This window comes from Myiozetetes cayanensis, unplaced genomic scaffold (assembly GCF_022539395.1).
Source record: "Myiozetetes cayanensis isolate MyiCay16 unplaced genomic scaffold, myiCay2020 scf3, whole genome shotgun sequence".
Lineage (NCBI taxonomy): Eukaryota > Metazoa > Chordata > Aves > Passeriformes > Tyrannidae > Myiozetetes > Myiozetetes cayanensis.
The window spans coordinates 11,982,855-12,003,084 of NW_026087521.1; the positions used below are offsets into that span (position 1 = coordinate 11,982,855).

The window sequence follows — 20,230 nt, forward strand, 5'->3', positions numbered from 1 at the left end:
AAAAAAAAGTAGGAGTCCCATGAGAAGATTTTAACATAAACTGGTGTGTGAAATGAATGAAGGCCAAGGGCCTGCTGTATACAGGCTTCTGGTAACATCCAGTCTTTTCTTTGTTGTTTTAGCTGAATCTGATACACCGAATAATGAAAGAAGTTTGGAGGAGATACCAGCTTCATTCCTGTGTCTTCTGCTTGTAAGCAAGTCATTTGTTAAAGTTTTCAGCTTGGCTTTTAAAATACGGGCATAATGAATTTGGTCTTCAACAGTACCACTGGTTTGAACAGTCAGTGCTTTTGCTGCTGTGAATGTCAATGTGACTGTCACCTATAGTTCCTAATGATCCTGCTGGCCCTCTCTAAATTAGTTTAAATTATTTTAACTATTAAATATTAAATATTTTTAATTATATTAACCAAACATTTCTACAGCTGGAGTTCAAACTTGCTGAGTTTATAGTTGTCCTAAGCTGGTAGTGGGTGTTAAACACCTGTAAAAGCCAAGTCCCTTACACCAGCACCCTTTCGTCTGTTGCTGTTGGTTCCAGGTGCTGCTGAGAGATTTGCAAATATGCAGCAGTGGGGGGAGGAGATGGGGACACCAGAGCAACTCTGTGTGCCAGCACTGGGCAGCTGGTGCTGTTGGGTGACAGACACCTCAGTAAAGAAGGCAGCATCTCCTGGCACTTCACCCCAAATGCAGGCATTTAGTGCACATGTAGTACAGCAAATTGACCATCTCTCCAGCAGAGTGTGGGCACCTCAGGTTCTAAATATGTTGCTCCTTCATTAACTACAGTGATGAAAGAGGAAGTGCAGGAGAGTTTGCGGTGTTCCACATCATGAGTCGGATTCTGGAAGCAGCAAATGGCATGTGCATGCCTTTACCTCCTGGTAAGTCCTATGTTTTGCTGTTTCAATCATAACTGAGGAGAGCAATAAATTCCTCCCTTGAGAGCACTGGTTGCAACGTGTGTCAAGTTAGCTGTGGCAGTATTGAAATCTAGTCAAGACAGTTACAGAGGAGAAGGCCTTTGATAAACATGTGCAAGTGAAATGAAGCAAAACTAAATAGTTTTCAGAAACAAAGACAAGACAGAGGTTTCCAGTGGAGTGCTTGGGTTCAGCCTTACCTTAGAACTAAGATTTAGACTCCTTTCATTTCTATATGTTTTTAGGAAATGGGAGTTCAGTGTCTAGAGCCACAAGGGAAAATTCCTACCCTGGAGCAAAAAGAGTGTTTTTTCTCATGCTGTTGCTCTGCTATTATTTTTACAGTTTTATCCTGAAAGGATTACCTCCAGGCTTGACAGAAAAGTTGGTCTTGGTAGTAGAATTTGACTTCCCAGAGCTCCATGTAATCACTTATGGCCTTTTCAAAGCACTTGCTTATTTTTGTGAGGGAAAGACTTCTTAACATCTTAATGTTTTCTGATTCCTATTGACTCTTCCTAGTTTGTATTTCCTGATCTGTCTTCAGTCTTTGAAACTGTTTTTGGTATGAGTTGTCCATCAGTCCATCTGGGCACAAATGCTGCCATGCAGTCATGTCATATGATAACAAGCCTGTCGTTAACAGAGGCTGTGGGAGTGTGTGGGTGGCAGCAACAGACTGAGGGTGGTGAGACCTCAGGTTTTGATTAATTAGGAGGAAAGAAAGATATAAAAGACAAATTGATAAAATAATTCAGATATGAGGCAACAGCTTGGAGATGTTTAGTGACTCTGTATGACTTTGATGACTGTTTTCAGTCCCTTTGACTTTGTTCTTTCTGATGGGATTGTCCTTGAGAGGACTCAAAAGATGGCTAAATAAGAATAAATGTCTTGATAAACTGATTTCTTCAACTAGAAACAATCAAAAATTAAGGGGAGTGATGGCTTTAGCTAGATTAATGCCAGTCTCTAATAGAGACTTAGGAAAAAAGCCCCATATTGCATCAAACAACTTTGCCTCTCTCATAGGTTTTCACACTCTGCACTTGGGTCTTGGTGTTCGTTGTCTCCCTCTGCACACCCTCCTGCACTACATTGATATTGGAGTCTTGCAATTGACAGAAACGTGTGTCAGGAAATTGCTGAAAGGTACAGTGAGCATTAAGTGTTTCATTTGCTAGCAACCAACTAACTGGGAGTGTTGTCCTTCAAGCCACTCAGCTCGGACACAGGATTTATTGCCCAGGACACTCAGCTCCCCTTAGAGTGTTGTTTCAGTGAGGGCTGTAGCTGATGGTGTTGCCCACCTGAAAGGGCTCAAACTACATGATTGGCTTTCTCATAGTACACAAATTAAAATCTGTTTGGAGAGAATTTGAGTTTATAGCTTTTCCACTTGGGACTTCTTAGAAAAGCAAACACTAAAGGTCATAATAGAATTGGGGAATTTGTGTGACGCTATGAAAGTGCACACCTATGGGTGAGGAATTTGGTTTGCTATCCAGTCCTCAGTTTTGTTTGGAACGAGAGGAACAGGCCTGTCAGTCTGACCCCATGGCCAGGGAAGGTCATGGAGCAGATCACCCCAAATGCTACCCCAAGGCATGTGCAGAGCAACCAGGGGATCTGGCCCAGGCAGCACAGGTTTATGAAAGATAGGTGCTGCTTGGCCAACCTGGTCTCCTTCTATGACCTGGTGACACACTTAGTGGATGAGGGAAAGGCTGTGGGTATTGTCTACCTGGACTTTAGTAAAATATTTGACACCATTTCCCACATCATTCTCCCAGAGAAACTGGCTGCTCATGGCCTGGACAGGTGCACTGTTTGCTGGGTAAAATCTGTCTGGTCAGCCAGGCCCAGAGAGCTGTGGGGAATGGAGTTACATCCAGCTGGCAGCTGATGTCACCAGTGGGGTTCCCCAGGGCTCAGTGTTGGGGCCAGGCCTGCTTCATATCTCTGTGGGCAGTCTGGACAAGGGGATCAAGTGTATCATCTGTGAGTTTGCAGATGATATTGAGAATTGAAATTTTCCATTGATTTCAGGGGTGATATTTATTCAGAATGTTTTCAATGACAGTTGAAAGTTTGTTATGTGGTTAATGATTGTTTGATTAGGTTTTTTGCCTGTCTCTTGTAGATCTGGATGACACTGAACAGAATGAAAAGCTGAAATTTAGTATTGTCATGAGGCTTCCTGAGGTAACTAATGACTTTGGATGTAATTTCTTCGACTTTGGAATTGATAGGAAGTTCCTCCTCGTGTGTAGGATCAAGCCAATGGAAGACTTGGCAGTGATTCAAATACAGCCTGATTCAAATATAACCTGAACATCCACAGTTTCTCTATCTGCTGCTCCTCGCTGTAGGATACCCTGATAACTTAAATTATAGATTAGTCCCTAGTGTTTTACAGTGTCTCCATGGCCCTACAGGAGTCAACAAGACTGCTGAGTACTTGTGTGCATAAAGCAACGAGGGTTTAATGGGGTTTAAAGGGGCTTTATGGGGGTTTTGTGGGGGAGTTTTAGCATCCACAGAGCCTTTCTCACTTGTGACCTCTGCGTTTGCTTCTATACACTTTATCAAATATGTTCAGAACAGTAAAAGCTGTAAAATCTGATCATACCACAGCTCTGTGGAGGAAACTGAATTATAGGAGATCTCCCCTCAGTGAAATCTCTCAGCCTCACCCATCAGTGACTTCTGTAGCCACACAGTAATTAGTTAGAGCTAATTATTGGTGGTTCATAAAAAGTTCCAGCAGAATGAGAGATGGACTTCTCCCCTTTTGCTCTTAGTGCACACCACAGGACTGCAGAGGAAGCACAACATCTCAGTGGGCAGAGGAACACCAGGGATCCCCCTCGGGGAGTGCCAGGCTTCTCTCGACATAAGTTGTCCATTGTTTGCTCATTATGGGCTGTTACAATACAGTTCAAATGGCCAGAAGTGCCACTTGGGTTTTCCTCTAACAAAGGCTTCTTTATTTGGCAGCACTTTTGAGAAGGGGTAGAGGAGGAGAACTCCACAGGATGTTCTTTGTCCTCTGTGTCTTGTTCTGGGCCTGGGCTGGAGAGCTGGGGTCAGCCCCGGGCCTGTGGGTGGGGAACACCATTCCAGCCGCGCTCTGACGAAGGCTGAGCTGGGAGAGCTGCAGGGGACGGGTCCTGCTGGCTACACACAGTGGACTCAGTGCCTCATTGTATCTATTTACAGCTTTGGGAAAAAATGCAGGGAGTAGTTTGTTTGCCAAAAAGGTCACTTTGGGGTGACTCAGACTATTTTGGGCAGGTTACATTCAGTAGATGACTTCAGTTCCATCAGAAGCAGGGATTTAAGCACCATTGAAATTGTGCAGCATTTACTCAAACTCCTGCAGAAACCTGTATTGCAGTACAGCTGAAAGGGAGGGGGGGAAGATCTAGACAGGGAAAAGAGCAGAAGGTGGAGCTGATTTCACAGTGTGTTCCTATTCCTTTGCTTGTTGGTTAGAACTGGAAGCTTTGGGAAACTTGGTTTTGAATCTCTTGCCTCTGGGAATGTGAGTCAATGTTATCAGTTTCCCAGATGATGACCTGAATAATGGGATCCTAACTGTGTTCCCACTATGTCTCCTTGTCGACATTTGGCTTGTGTGAGATTCCTGAGACTGAGCCTAAGAGAAGCCCTGTCCTGAGTGGAGCCTCGAGGAATGGGGTATCTACATTATTCTTTGGGGGAAGAAGAGATACCAACCAGAGTCATAGTAAAGGATAAGTGGTCATTTTAAGCCTCAGTTGATATCTAAGTACACATTCCAAGTGTGACAGTGGCACTGGGACAGACTGATTGAGCTGAATGCTGAGCAGTTTCACACATTTTGGGAACATACGGAAATTTCTTAGTTACTGGCTGTGAAAGGAAGGCTCCATGGCTACACATAACACCATCTTGGCCTCTGTCATCAGTGTGGGAAAGCAAAACATCTGTGTTACAACCTGGATACAGTTTCAGGTCTTTTCCTCCTTTTCCCCCTCCTAAGTTTCCACTGTCCTGTGTTTTATCTTCTCAGATTTTGGGGTTTTGTTTTTTACTTACTAGGCTCTTGGTCAAAAGGTCCGCCAGTTCTGGAATCATCCCATAAATGCGAATTTAATTGCACGGAAATATGTTAAGCTTTTGCTCGAGAACCTGGGAAACAGGCAGGTAAGACCACAGAGGCCTTTTTTTTTTTTTTTTTTTCAACTTGTGCTTTTACAGTTTTGAGATTGCTGAGCATTTCTTAGACTGTAACACACTGAAGAAACACTGAAACTTGGTGCTGTGTGACTTGGTGAGCCAACCTGCAGTGTTCTCCCTTACAGTGCACCAGGTCTATCCCTGAGAGATTCTCAGTCCCTGTGGAGTTTTTGCCACTGAACTACCTGACGAATATGTTGACAGAGATAGAGAATCAAGGTAATGTTAATTCTGTACTTTGGAAGACCAGCACTCATTACCCTTTGATGCTCACTCAGATGTATCCTGACTATAACTTAGTTCTAAAACTCCAGTGATGTCTGAACACAAAGCTTTGGTTGTCTTTCTGCTGATGGGAAGTGCAAGGGGCTTCTTCACTCTGTATCTTTTCATCCAGATCCTCTTTGTGTTGGACCCAAATAGCAAACCTGCATTTTTCAGAACCCATGTAGTAAAATGTGGTTGGTGTATAGCATGGTGGCAGCTATTGTGTGTTCAAATGGGGACAGAACAGTTTGGTCCTTATTTATGTTCCTTCTGGTAGCCAAGAGGCAGCCAAAATCAGATCTTCCACCTTAGAAAAGAGTACCCATATCCCTGCATTCAGAGGTATTCTGAAGTACCAGACATTTTTCCTTGCCAAGCTGTTAATTTTTGTGAAGCACCGTTCCCACTGATGAGGATCTTTGCTTCATCCTGAAGCACCTGGAGGTTTTGAATTCTGCTGAACAAGCAAGGTGCACTAGGGGAGGCATTACTGGCTGTGCCTGTAACCAGTAAGGAAAATAAATTCAGGATAAGGACCTGATGGCTAAATTAAGATTGTCCAAGTATGGGTATGTCCATTTGGGGAGGAAAAAGTTAAACCGTGTAGCAGTATAAGAGCATGGGCCCTAAGCCATCTTACGCACTAACACAGCCATTGAGCTTTAATCTTGGTTTGGATCTCCAGTGTAGAATTGGTTTAGAAATCCCTAGCAGCTTCCAGAGATGGTTTAGCTTCCCCCTGTGGGGAGTATAATTTACTTACATCCCACTACTGGGACAGTTCTTGCCATGGGCGGGCATCCAAAGAAACCACTGAAAGCTGTGGGTATTTTGCGTACATGAAAACACAGTTCTGTCTATTAGCCCTTATCTTTTGATATCTATTGTAGATGAAGAAGTTTAATAGACTGCAGGACTATAAGTGTATAGGAGCATGTACAATTTTGTAAATACTTTCCCCCCATGTTTTTCTAGGTGTGCATCCATATGAAAAACAAGACCATGTTAATGCAAGATTTGTAGAGGAAGTGGCACTCAAGCACACTATGACGCTTTTGGGCCTCAAATATTCCTGAAACATTGTGCTTTTGAAGAAGGCTGTCGAACTGTGGTGCTTGTGTAAAAGTATTCACTTAAATGCCATGTTGTGTCCCGAATCACCTGCAGTTTTGGGTAGCTGCTGGTACTGACATGAGCTACTCAAAACAGTGTTTGGTCCAACATACTAAGGTTGAAATTACTGACTTCTAGATAAATCCTACAGAAATGCATTTGACATGAACCCGAGTTTGAAATATATCTATGGTTTCATTTGGAAGTGATCAAGTAGGTGGAACGACAGCGGCTATCAAAGCACGCTGTGAAAATTGGTATTAATGTCATGTATTTTAACAAGACAGTCCTGGAAAAGGCAGTCCAAAACAGAAACAAGAACCAGTAACTGTTTGCTCAGATGAATAAAAGGATGTCTTGGTGTGATTATGTAAAGCAGGTAAGAACAACAAATCAGTTTTATGTCAGGCATCAGTAATGATGTATTCTTTCCTTGTAGTGGTCATCAGTTACTTTATGGTACTTCTGCCTCTGGAGCTGCATTGTAATATTTTCAGTTTTGTAATTAACACAAAATATCATCTCCTTAAAGTGCATGTGATAGATTTTGTTGGGGGTTTCTTGTCTGTTGGTTTTGGGTTTTTTTAAAGATATGTATAAAATATTGTAAGCAATACAGGATAAGAACAAAGCTTTTGAAATTTATCTTAACGGTATCTTGGACAGAGTTTTACATAATTCTTTCTTACAACTTCTAGTGTTACAGTTCAAACCTCAGCTTCAGAAAGGAGCTTAGGGAAGCTGTTTTTCCTTTGTTTTCAACTTTTATTTGTACATAACTGAGCCAGTATTGTTTGTTCTTTTGTTTTAAGTTCTGAATTGTGACATTAATTTAAAATGGTAATAGTGGTTTGCTATGCAGAGAAAATTGTCAAGTTCTGCCATGCAGGATTTCTGCAGTCTTTACTGCATTTTACAACTCTACAAAATTTCAGCCTATTAAACTAGAGAATCTCATTAACATTTTGATATATTTTGGAGGTTTTGAATAATAACCTCTGATATTTTCTCCTAGTAGTTTTCACTGATGCTTCCTCTTCCTTACCAGTGAAATAAAAAGATCTGGTTCTGGGAGTGACTCTACAAGTTCATGGTCACTCCCTTGTCCTTGCCATCAGAGAAGCTTTAGCTTTCTCAGTCACTGCATAGTGGGATGGATTATCTTTCTCATTATAATTCGAATTTCTCTGGGAAGTGTAAACTCCAGTCCCAGACTGCAGAACTCCATGTTGGTGTATAAGTGGTGGCCACTTTGTTCATATTATATTAATAACAGGAGAAGATTTTCTAACCTTTTCTTTTTAATGAAATGTATTACAACATATCTTCAGATGCAATAAAACTTTACCTGGGAAAAAAAAAAAAAGCATAGCATGATGACCACTAACTTTTCTTAACACTTTAAAATACTGCACTGCATTTGGGATGCCAGGAGAAGAGGCTTTGGATCACCAACTAGTTAACTGTGCTTTTGGCATGAAGAAGTACTTTGTTTTCAATATGGACTTTGGCTGAACAGTAACAGACATTCCTTCAGTGCAGTGTAAATGCTGCTGACCCTCAGGATTCAGCAACCAGAAATGGCCTCTCCTGCTTCAGGTGCTGTCTGTTGAGGTTTCAGATGGCTGTGCAGTAGATTTGCTGAAATGTCTCTGATCTGAACTGGATTCACTTGGTCTGAGAGGAGGCAGAGCACCGTGGGGCCGTGGGAATGGGGGACTCTGTTCCTTATCTGGGATAGAGGAGCTTGGGCATCCTTGGGCTGTCGTGTGGGCATGGCCAGGCACTGCATCTTGTTCCTTCTCTGCAGGGTCCTGTCAGAGAAACACAGTCTGATCACATAGGGATTGTGTGCTTTAAAACTCCAGTGCTCTCCTGAGCCAATGTACAGAGTCTGTGATGAAGGAAACATTATTAGTCTAATCCTTGGCAAACCAGGAAAGCTGGAGGGGTATTAAAAGCATGAGGTTTTGACCAGGTAGATGGGAGTTTGTCCTTTTAAATAGTTGACAGTTTGAGCCTGTCATGCTTTTGTTATTTGTAAAGAAAACAGATTAGAGGAACTTTTAAAAGCTGTAATAATTGTAGAACATCTTGGGAACAATTCTGTTCCTGAATACAGTTACTGCAGTGAGCTTTTATGCACAGCACTGAAGGGAAACTGAGTCACAGCATGAGGAGAAGGGTCAATGACAGAGAAGATTCTTATTCTAAACCATTATTATTCTGTAGGAGCTCTCTGCTCTGGGATCACTGACTGTTTCAAGGACAGAGGCAGTGTCCAGCAGGGTAGGGTTTGAAGCACTGTTTGATGTGCTGCCCTGTCTACCCTCAGTGTCTTGCCCAGCAATCTGATTTCTTGCTTCTTCTCATCTGATGCTCGTTGCATCTGATATGTGGGAGATGCTAAACTTATTTCTCCTGAACCCCACACCTCACCTTTTGCAGCTTTACCTTAAAATCCAGTGGAAAGCAGTATTCCACTGATGGCTGTCTCACCTATCAGTCACAACATGATCACAAAAACTACTTTAATAATCCAGGATGACACTTTTAGTACATGATCTCCTAAAGACTGAATGACCAGCTCTAAGTGGTATTGCCAGACTGGAGTTAAAGCTCCATGAACCCCCCTTAGTAGTTGTCTCTGTCTGTACCATGACCTGGCTGCTGGAGCTCCGTGTTAGCCGGTGAGCGGCTCCACATGGAGCCAGCACAGCTCTTCTGGAAAGACCAGGTAGAGCAGTGAAGGGATGGGGCTGAACACTGAATTGCAATGTATGACAAAAACTTACTTCAGCTCTGGCTTCAGCTGCTGCTTTGTGTGTCTTCTCACTGCCTAGGACCTTCAACCATTCCTTTGCTGTTTCTTTAGGAGGGGGGAGACCTTGACTTATCCTCCATGAAGCAATCATCACAAATTGTTCTTTTTCTCTCATTTCCTCTTGCAGTTGAACGACAAGTGATTGCTTCATGGTCAACTCTGCAATAAGAGCCCTCCTTTCCTGGGTTCTGTCCTTTATCTTCCTCTGCAGTTCATTCATCTGGAATTCAAAACAGCTGCATTGTAGTTAGGGTTTCCTTTTAGGCACTTACTGGGCATGACACTTAGGTCAGCATTAGATATCTGAAAACTAGTCCAACTTGACAAGGTTTTAAATAAAAGTTCCACACTTGAAAATTACTTAATTTCTGTAAGCACTTGGAACCACAGAAACTGGCATTATCCTCGCAAGGGACACAACTGAAAAGGAATGTGGCAGGAATCCTTGAGTCTGACTGGAGTGGCTTAAAAAAACCCAACAAAACTTAAAGACTCTTCAAGTGACTAACAGGGCAGAGCACTTGTAACCTTTGGCACGCTGCCATTCTTACAGTAGTTTATTAGCCCATGGCCATCATTTCACAAACAAAAGTGACAACTGATGATATTTCTCTGTCTGGAAAACTGGAATGATTGATAATAAAAATCTGTTTTGTTTTAAGCCTTTGTGCCTGCCGATCCTAACACCTAACAAAAGAAATCAGTCCTGGCCTTGTTTTACATTAATTACTTAGCATTTTTTTCTGGCTTTCCCTGAGCTCTGATCTATTTGCAGCTTTTTCATTAGGAGCATGGGAGCTGGGAGCATTTTGGTCTTTCACAAACAATATTACTGACAGTTAAAAGGAAACATCTATCACTATATAAAAATAACTGTATTGAAAATGATGTTTCCTGTGTTATTCTCCCTACCTAAATAGCAAATTGAGCCAGATACCAAGTTCATCTTAGTGTATGTTGGAGTAGAATTTACCAGGCCTTTCTTTATACCTTTTTAGCCTTTGACATGTTTGTTGTTAAGTACATGTGCAAAAGAAGGATTCCACAAAGTTTCTAAGAATCTATTTCAGAAAGAACTAATCCTTTATTTTTGTGAAAGGTACCAATTACAGTGCAATTTTCTTTTTAAAAGAAAGTACATTTACCTAGTGGTTTTGGTATTATCTGTATGATTGCTACTATGCCTGTTTATAATTTCTGAAGCATAGCTTAAGACTTGCCTATCAATGTTTCCAGCCACTTTTGTAATTTGCAAGTGAATCACCTCTTGCCCAGATATTATTTCATTTTGTAAAGCTTGGCAAGCAGAGTGTGCAGTGCCCTCCTCACCCTTCTAGCGAACAGCAGCATGTCCTGCTTCCTGTTCTCTGCCTCGACACGGATTCTGTCCGTCATTTCAGAAATGGACTCGCAAAGAAATTCCTTCTGCATCAACTTCTGCTCCTTTTGGAGCAGCTCTGCTTCCAGCTGCAGCAGGGAGGAAGACACACAGGGTGTAAGGAAATGACAGGGGAAGGTGCAGCACAAGGTGTTCTGTGATTGCTTTGAGCTGCTGAAGTAATACCAAAAAACCCCAAACACTTTCACTATCAGTTTTCTCAAAATTTTCACCCTCTCTGCCAAGTATCAGGCCCAGATTGGCTCAGTTGGTTACTGTCAGTCATAGAATTCTTCCATATTAGACTGGGCCTTTTGGGGGTGGGGGTTACATTATTGTTACTGCCTTGCTATGCTTTTTTTGAAAGCAATGGGGCTTTATTCTAGTGTTTGTTTGGGTTTTTTTTAATGTTCTGGTTTGTTGAATCACACCATGATGGGAAGGTTTCAGCTCTCACTTTGTATACCTTTTCTCTCCTGATGCTAAAAAAAGAGAAAGTATGGGCTCCATAAAGTAACAAAACAAATACAACTACACTGACTTTAATTCCCAAGGAGATTGAAATAGATGTTTAAACTAATCATGGGTCCAAGAAACCCTGCTTTTTAATGTGCAGGTTGATGACAGTAGACTCTGTTGTGGCCTACTTGGCTACTCAGAGCTGCCTCCGGTCAAGGAACGTGGGACAGTAAGGCAGAAAGCTCAGGTAATTCAAGCAGCAGTGTTCAGGGTATGTCCTTAGAAATTGGATTTTGAAAGGACATTGGTGTGTGCTGCTCTGACTTTGCTGCTACTGCCCTAAGCCCTTCAGAGCCCTGTGTGAATCTCCCCAACACTAAACACAGTGGGACGAGTTTTGTGCCTCTATAAATGGAACAGACAAATACATATAAGAAAATGCCGTGTCTGCTCATTCCACTCATTTACTTTCTTCCCTACCCCCTACAGAGGGCTCTGAAATGGGCTTTTGATTGGATCTGATGCTTCCCTCCAAAGTCTCTCGGGGCAGTCCCAGCAGTGCAGCTCCTGGGCTGGCCTGGCTGCTGCTTCCCCAAGGCCTGTTTGGTGGCTCCCTGTTCAGCAGGGAAGGAAAGCAGTAGAGCCCAGCCCTGCCAAGGTGGGCTGTTTGATTCTGTGTCACCCAGACAGACTCTTAGGAGGGTGGCAGATCTACCTCCTGCTCACAGCCCGTGGGTAGTGGTGGAACAGCTCATGGCCCGTTGCTGAAGACTGACAACTGTTAGCAGTTTGTTTTTCTGCGTTTATCTCCCTCTGCTGCTTTCCCTAGTGAGGTGGGTTTGCACTGAAGTGCCAAAATGTGAATGGACTGGTTAGCAGAACATGCAGGAGAGCCAGGTGTACCTCACAGAGCTCCCCCTCCCCAGCCTCTGCTGGAAGAAGACAAAATGCCCCACATCCAGTTGACCTGGAAAGTAGACACTAGGCTGGATTCACAGTAGCCAATCATAATTATTTAAATTCCACTTGCATTTTATAAAAGCAGTTGAGAACAGCAGGGTAGGCTGGCATGTGATAAGTGATGTTACCTGTTCAATCTTTTTCAGCAATTCAGGTGCAGATGGGTCCTTCCCTCCCATTTCATGCCTTCTGCTTTCATTTGTGGCATCACCAAAGATTTCCTCCATCTGTTTAATCTTTTCTATGCACTGGGAATACTAAGAAACAAAAGGCCACAACAATTATTTATTCCCACCAAACTCATCCCCATACCTTGGTCCACAGACTCAATGCACGAGGTTTCCTTGTACTGGGAAAGAGGGAGGGTAACACAGAAAATTATGAGCCCTTTTAAAATTTTATTTCAAAAGGGAACTATAGCGTGACAGTTGCAGGACAGAGGAAACCCTGCTGTCTGACAGAAACTGAGTTCCACCTGTTTCTTGGACCTCAGGCTACATTTTTTTTATCCTCAGTAATACAATAGAAAGTCCTGCTTCCCCACAGGTTGGTGCTGCAGGTCTCATCCCTACAGGCATCCAAGTTTTCTACACTGAAGTTCCCAGGCACATGTCCTGAAGTGACTCAGTAGTGACACTGAGCAATGTGGCACCCCAGGGACTCATAGAGGCAGGTGTTCCCTGACCTTTCTGATGGGAGACCTTCCCATGGAATAACACTTCCCAGAAAATGCTAGATGGACATCCAGGCACCACGTAAATCCTCTTTTTAAAGGAGTGACTGGGGCCATTTTTTCCATGTTTGGACTTGCAAGACTGACAGTGGTGGGGTCTTGTGCTCTGATAAGCACCTGGCCATCTGTCAGTGAGTTGTCACTGCAACCTTGAGCTATTAGCACTGACATAACACTACCAGGTATAAATATTAACCATCCACTGCAGCTGATGATTGATTAAGGAAATAAGTGGTCACTAGCTCTCAAAGTTATGAACAGTCACCAGAATATAAAGTAAATGTTTAGATGTTGCTGGGATGGGGTTTGTTCCTGGAAGTTAACAAGTCATATTTAACTACAAAAGGAAAAACTGACAAGTCCTCTCAGGTGTCAATGGAACAGTACCAGAACACTTTTTCTAGTAAAAAAGCACCACACAGCTCATTCCTGTACACTTTGTCTAAAAGCAGGTAAAGTAAAAACCTTAAATGACTGTAATGCACAATTTCCTCAGCAAAGCATGATTCAGCACATAAATAATGAACTGAAAGATATGTTTTAATTATAAACAACTAAAACTCAAGCCCAAAAATACACAGAGTGGAAGAATGCAAAAGTAGGGCCAGCACAGCAGGGTGCAGTTATGCTTCCAGTGATCTTTCTTATCTGGGGCCAAATTTCTCATCCACTAAAACTCAGGGAAAATACCTTGTTGGAGGCAGTGGTACCTTAATGAGATTAGGGGCAGCTCACCAAGGAAAATTTTGCAGGACTGAATAGTTAATTTAGAGAAGGACTATTGCAGCAAAACCAGTGTCCAAAATTCCATAAAAAAATTCATTAAAAGTTTCATGTTAAACCTAACCTCGCTTTTAAATGCAATACGAATTCAAAGTGATCAGATGCAGGACTTTATCTGAGTTCTAAGAGATTCTAAGTCTTAAAATGAAAAAAAAAAAATCCTTCCTTACTTGGAGTGGATTTGATACAGGGGATAGGAAAAGGCTCTAGAAGAGCAGCTTTTCTGTGTTGGATTGTAATCTGCCAGGAGGGATGGTTTGAAGGGTGGCCACACAAGAGGGAACACATGGTCTGAAAAAGTGGACATCCAGTGCTTATTTTTGAAATCTCAGAGACAGTAGGTGAGGTATGTACAGAACTAGGAAAGGGCAAATATCAGAATTATTTTCAAAAGTGAGGGGAAAAGGAGCTATAGAACCATAGATAACTTACCTTCACTTTCTGAAGAATAAATCTGGAACATATCATTAAGTTTGCTTTGCTGGTGTCAAGAAAAGGAAAAGGGCAGGAATAACAGCCAAGAGAGGTGTGTTGAGTCATGATGCCAGACCAGACCAATGTCCCACTATGATGATTTCACAGGTGTATGGATGACAAATAGTAGGTATCATACATCTTGAATTTTATGTAGCTTCAATATTGTCTCATGTGATTCTCATAAACAAGCAAAGGAAATGGGTTCTTGATGAAAATATACGGTAAGTACCTCATCAGCAGAATGAGGTCATACTCAGAGAGATTGCAAGTAGTTTTTGGAGAACATGCAAATTCAAAATTACCTTGGTCTGAAAAAAGGTCTGAACTCAGAAGATAATATTAAATAAAAATATAAGTTCCTATGTGTAGGCAGGAAAAATTGCCTGTACAAACACAAAATCAAGGTCAACTGGTTGGATGCCCTTTTTTAAAAAAAGGGTCTGGTTGTTGCACACATTTATGTGAAAATGAATCACTGTCATGTCAAGAAAAGCTGCCATCATACCTGGACACATAAGCAGGAATGTAACTTGCAAGAGGCATGAATGAATCCTTTCACTCTCAGCCACTACACACTGTACCTCAAGACAAATAAAGACCATATTGCCAAAAATAAAAGAAATGCAGAAAAACAGTGACCTAAGAAAAATCTGTCAGGGCTGATCGAAAGAAACAGGGGTGTGTAGCCTAGCAAAAGGAGGGGAGAGGAACATGGTTAACTGCCTTCCAGTAACATGAAATGCTGCAGAAAGGAAAAGAGTGGTCTGCTTGTCATGTCCCTGGTGTACAAATACAAATCAATCATTCTTACAGTGCAGCAAGAAAGATCCAGGCTAAAGGTCAAGAAAATCTTTCCACTCTTAAGGAAGGACTGGGATAGCTTGTTGGGGAAACAGGTTTCCCAGTGGTGGCTTGAAAGCACAGCTTAGCCCTTTCGGGAATGACAGGCAATCTGATGCTGGCATAGGAGCAGATAGATAAATCTTTATCTGTCTATTAGTCCCATTATTCTGTGCCTGTGGTGATGTAGAGATGCCTGGAGATTTTCATGGGATTGTATTAAAACCTGGACAAATGTTGTTGCCAAATGCCTCAAAAAAACTGACAGTCCTTGTGCATTAGCTGAACTCTGAGGCGTGAAAGTCCCATCTACAGCACCAAGACAGCTCAGCAGGTCTATGTGTTGGACTAATTAATGGTTGATGCTAAGTATTTCTCATTGATGCATGAAGGCAGATTAGTTTTTATGGGTCACTTCAATCAGCAGGAGCAGCCCCTTGATGTGCAGTCCCAATTAAAAGTTACATAGTTTTATGCCCAGAGAAAACCACCCTACAAACTCACCAGGTACATTTTTTGTGTCAGATAAAGGAAGTACCTGAAAATATTTCTATTTTTAAATCTTTACATTGATAGTAAGAATCCTACCTAGTCCATGTTACTAGCACTTGCTTAGAAGAGGTCTGGTCTTGCTTCAGGGAAGGGGTTTTTTGGCTAAACTACTCATTGATGTTTCACTCTTTTTGGAAATAGGCAGCTTCTGATAAAGAGTGCACAAGTGGAACAGACATCGCTTTGATGATTAAGCAGCTCATGTGGAATATGAAGCTGCTCAGGTGAAGTGTTTGTTCTTGCTGAATTGGCACCCAGCCCTGCTCTGGGCTTTTCGCCTTCCCAGTGGGCACTCCAGCTACTGAGATTATGGGTCATTTCTGCAGCCTGCAAATATTTCTGGGTTTAATTCTTTACATTTGTAGTAACGAAATACCTAGTCCAAGTTATTAGCACTTGCTTCAAAGAGGTCTGGGGTTGCTTAAGACTGAAGGAGACAGGAAGGGAGGGAAAAGGAGAGGAGAAAATTTAAGAGGCATGGATATAGGATTCAGCCTGCCCATATCAGACAGTCTGAATTTTATTTAAACTGTAGATGTCTTTTAAAGAATCACAGAATCACAAAATCTCTTAGGTTGGAAAAATCTCTGAGGTTATTAAGTCCAAGCTGTGACTGAACACCACCATGTCAAGCAGACCATGGCACTGTCATGTCCAGTCTTTCCTTAAACACCTGCAGGGACGGTGAGTCCACCTCCTCCCTGGGCAGCCCATTCCAATATCTAATCACCCTTTCTGTGAAGAATTTCTTCCTTCTTATACGAGTCAAAGTTTCCCATGCCATTGATGGGCAGAGGTAGATGCCTTGAGAGTAAAGACCTCCTGGAGGAATATTGTGCTCCCTACATAAGGTTATCAGGATTTCCCTCTGGAGGCAAAGACACACAATTCGTTCCATCAGTAAAGAGACCTTGTTCACTTATCTGCATCGTTTGTGGGCTCTTAACATGCAGATAAGGTTAGGGACACTGGCTCCTACACAAAGTCACAACAGAATGGAGAAGTAAAACAAAGAGGAGAACTCAGAAATGAGATTTACAGTCTGGATTAGAGGAGGTATAAGGGACTCTGATAGATATCAGGGTTTCATAGCCCTGTGGTGCACAGAACCTCTCTCTGAACGTTTATAATTGTCTACACTGAAAGAAAGACAAAGCACAGACCAAAATGAGCTCCTGTTACCCCTTCAGAGGGCTGTAGACCAGTGATTTAAAGCTGTATTCACTGCATCATCAAGTCAATGTCTCATCCAAATGATCATTATCATGAGATTCTTTGACCATGATAACTGAACAGAAGCCAAATTGGATTTCAACATGGATTCAAATTTGTAATTGGTACAGAAATTAGCAATCTGAATTTGGCAACCAACACCAGAAATCAGATTCAGACTTATAGTTTTTATTTAAATTATGGAGATAATTTGAAACTGCTTCTCAGTGGGCATAGTACTTGTTGGCAGTGGGAGTAAGAATATTAATGCTGGAATGGTTGAGCATAAGGAGATGGATGAGTTAGCAGCCAGTTTGAACCATGTAATATCCAGTAATCACAGTAGCTAGTTAAATTTTAAAGGCTGATAACTGATTATTTGTCATTGGTAACTGGAAAATCTCTGACTTGGGAATATTTATTAAGACTACTGCATGTGTAATACACTGCATGTGTAATATCACAAAACTGTATTTTCCTATTTTTTAATTTTATGTCAATGTTACAAAAAGATTTAAAGCACCTGCAACAATAGCGTTCCTTCAACAGTGACTTTAGGCTTCACATGAACCATCATCACAAAGGAGAAAGTTGCAGGAATGCAGAACAGGAAAAGCAAAGTTTCATGATTGACCTTGCCAGTTCACAAAAATCATCTGCATTTTGTTACTGTGTTTGACTCAGTGACTTTCAGCCTCATTCTAAATCTTACCTGAAAATGCCTTTTTTTCCCATACCACCTCTGTTCATAGTTTAAATCTGTAAGGGCCCTGTAAAGTTCTTTGGGCATGATTTGCATGAGGTATTGTACTACATTTTATTCTTGTAGCAGAGCACACAATTTCTTCAAAAGGCCAGAAGTAAGAGAATAGTGCAAGCACTATTAAACAGTGAGTCACAGCTCCCACTGATGCAAGTTTAAAAGGCAATGGTAAACCCTAATTTATGATTTTGTGCAGGCACTAATGGAGTATGTATGGAGAAAATTACCATCTGGAGATAAGGTCAAAACTAAATGAGCCATTTCAGAAAGCGAGGAAAGAATGTCCCAAGAACTGCAGTTTGTTAGTTGTTTAATGTTATGTTGTAACTAGAACTAAAACTTACACTGTTTTTGTGGAGCAGAAAATATATGTGGATTATATCATTGTAGGCTGCAGAGTTTCCAGAGTAGGCTCAGGGTCAAGTGTGAATTGAGTTATTATTTCAGAAATTTGACGATCTAAGTGTATCTCCCACCCCTCCACCTACTCCATCAATACAGTTTTAACAAATTTTATCTACAGTCCCATTTTTGCCCCATGACTCCCATTCTCCAGCTTAGTCATAGTGACATTTCAGGCCATGGGCAGGGTTAGCTGAGATTCCATACCCGGGAAGCCTTTGGCATGTGCGTAACAAAGAGCATCAGCCGGTTACACATAAACATAGAAACTCCCATATCTGAAGTTAAAAACCTGTGGCAGTGTTTTGCCAGACAGGTGTATTACTCAACTTGCTTTAATAAACTTTGCACATCTAGACTTTTTTTTCTATGAAATCGCCCTAAGCTTTGAAATACAGAATGACAGAAAAAAAAAGGTTCCTCTACCACCAACCTGTATCTCAAGTGTTGCCAGATTTGCATTCAGAGCATTCTTCACTGTGAGGTCTTTAAAACACAATGCAATCTCTCTCTTTTTCTCAGCTACCTTCAGCTTCAGAAAATTGATCTTTTCATCCATAACTTGCATCTCATTATCTCCATTTCTACACATCATCTCTTGCCTGTTTATTTTTTCGTGTAAGAAGCCTAGTTCTTCATCTCGTTCTCTGAGCAGAAGACAACTGAAATAAGGCCAAAGTGAAGAGGTAAATTAAAAAGAAAAAATTATTCATTCAAGAACATAACCTGTGACCTTGAAAGATAGTAATAATCTGGGAAAATTTACAAAGCTTTCACAAATAATATTTTAATATAATGTCAGCATTTTAAATAAGTAACTAAATAATTGCAATGTTAAAATCAGAGGACAAACACTTAGAAAGGTTACTCTTGTCTCTCATATAATTTTTAAGATCTGGGCTACCACAGCATTTAAAATGGATTAAGAAGATCAGAAAGATTTAGATCATCTGCATTTTTATACCTTATCTCTGCACAATGCACAAACAGAGTAGGAGGCTACAAGTTCTCAAGGCATTCAGTAGCCAAGCCACCATGTTTTTTGAATTAAATAGTTCTGCAGAATGAGCATTGTCACCAGTGGAGAAACATCCACATAATGCAAAGCAGCACCGTCAGTGCAGTGAGGCAGATTGTTCAGCGAAATATGGTAACGCAGCAGATTTTTTAGTATTCCTGAATAGGAGTGCTCATAAGCTGAAAAATACTGCTGCTTCATGAATGTCAAAATTAAACACTACCTTAGATGGAGTTTACACATGTACCTCTCCTTTTGTTGCTGAACAGCCCTTTCGCATTTTTTGCAGAGCCGCGCAATGTCCTCTTCAATGTGGGTGACTGTCATGGTCAGTCTCTCAAGATTCAGATGCTTTTGTTTTTCTTTTGTCTCTTGAATGACTTGTGCAATTTTGCAATAATTCATTTTGAGATACTCTATCATTCCTGCATTATTTTTAATCTTCGTATGCTTTTCCTGCAATTTTCTTTAACATAACAGAAACGTGGGAATACTTTTAGTCCTTTCAACTTGAAACCAACTTCAGCAATTAAAAGCAGCTCTTAAACTCATTCCACAAATACACAAAGAATCCTCTATGTCTTTGTGCTTCACAGAAGCATTACAAGAAGTAGAAAGATACTCTGAGATGGTTTTTCTTTGCAAGCTCTTTCCAGCTTGAAAAGAACTGGATTATGGCCCAAGAAAAATGCTATAAAGGGAGCACTGCACTACAGCTCTTTTCTTCTCTACTGGGTAGCCCAAGGGGCCATAAGAAATAAAGTTCAAGGGCAGAAGCATAAACTGTGATGAAAAGTCTAAGTGTGTAGAAGTCCTGCCCTTCTATTTAAAGAACAATATTTAAATCATTTTTGTGGTTGCAACTCAAAGCTCTCCAAGTTTATTGTTTATAAAATGATGTATCACAACATTAACATGAGAAAGAAAGTTATCAGGTTACCCATTTGACAGATAAAAAAAGTCATAGTTGGAAGGTTAGTGACAAGATCACGTAAACATAAACAACAGATCTCATTATTTCCAACATCCTGTGCTGGTCACTGGATGATGGTTCCTCACTTAAAAGACAGATTGTTGTTTTACATGGATCATTCACTTGCTCACAGCATGGAACTTAGTGAATTTGATCTGTGGAAAGGATCACTTGTGGATACACAGCACTGTCTACACTGGGAAGATACTGACATCAACATACAAAAGAGGTAGTGAAAGGAGAAGCAGAGTCTCCTGTTAAAATACAGGCCTGCAGATGAAATATCCTCCCCTCAGAGGCTCCACCATTACATTTCTGAATTG

General features: G+C 41.3%; 2 protein-coding genes across 4 annotated transcripts in view; one reads left to right on the top strand and one right to left on the bottom strand.

Moving 5' to 3' along the window:
- Nucleotides 1-7,893, top strand: part of GSAP (gamma-secretase activating protein) — a 43,825-nt gene extending 35,932 nt beyond the window's left edge. For all 3 annotated transcript variants that reach the window (XM_050323522.1, XM_050323523.1, XM_050323524.1), the window contains 7 exons: nt 123-193; nt 796-890; nt 1,962-2,081; nt 3,073-3,134; nt 5,016-5,120; nt 5,279-5,372; nt 6,396-7,893. In XM_050323522.1, coding sequence (XP_050179479.1) covers nt 123-193; nt 796-890; nt 1,962-2,081; nt 3,073-3,134; nt 5,016-5,120; nt 5,279-5,372; nt 6,396-6,496 — 648 coding nt within the window. In that variant the 3' untranslated portion in view covers nt 6,497-7,893. The remainder of the gene's footprint in view (nt 1-122; nt 194-795; nt 891-1,961; nt 2,082-3,072; nt 3,135-5,015; nt 5,121-5,278; nt 5,373-6,395) is intronic.
- Nucleotides 7,894-8,013: 120 nt separating this feature from the next.
- Nucleotides 8,014-20,230, bottom strand: part of CCDC146 (coiled-coil domain containing 146) — a 69,117-nt gene continuing 56,900 nt past the window's right edge. The window contains 6 exon segments of the mRNA XM_050323529.1: nt 8,014-8,347; nt 9,329-9,577; nt 10,687-10,824; nt 12,283-12,411; nt 18,350-18,578; nt 19,182-19,400. Of these exon segments, the coding sequence (XP_050179486.1) occupies nt 8,129-8,347; nt 9,329-9,577; nt 10,687-10,824; nt 12,283-12,411; nt 18,350-18,578; nt 19,182-19,400 (1,183 nt within the window). The 3' untranslated portion in view covers nt 8,014-8,128.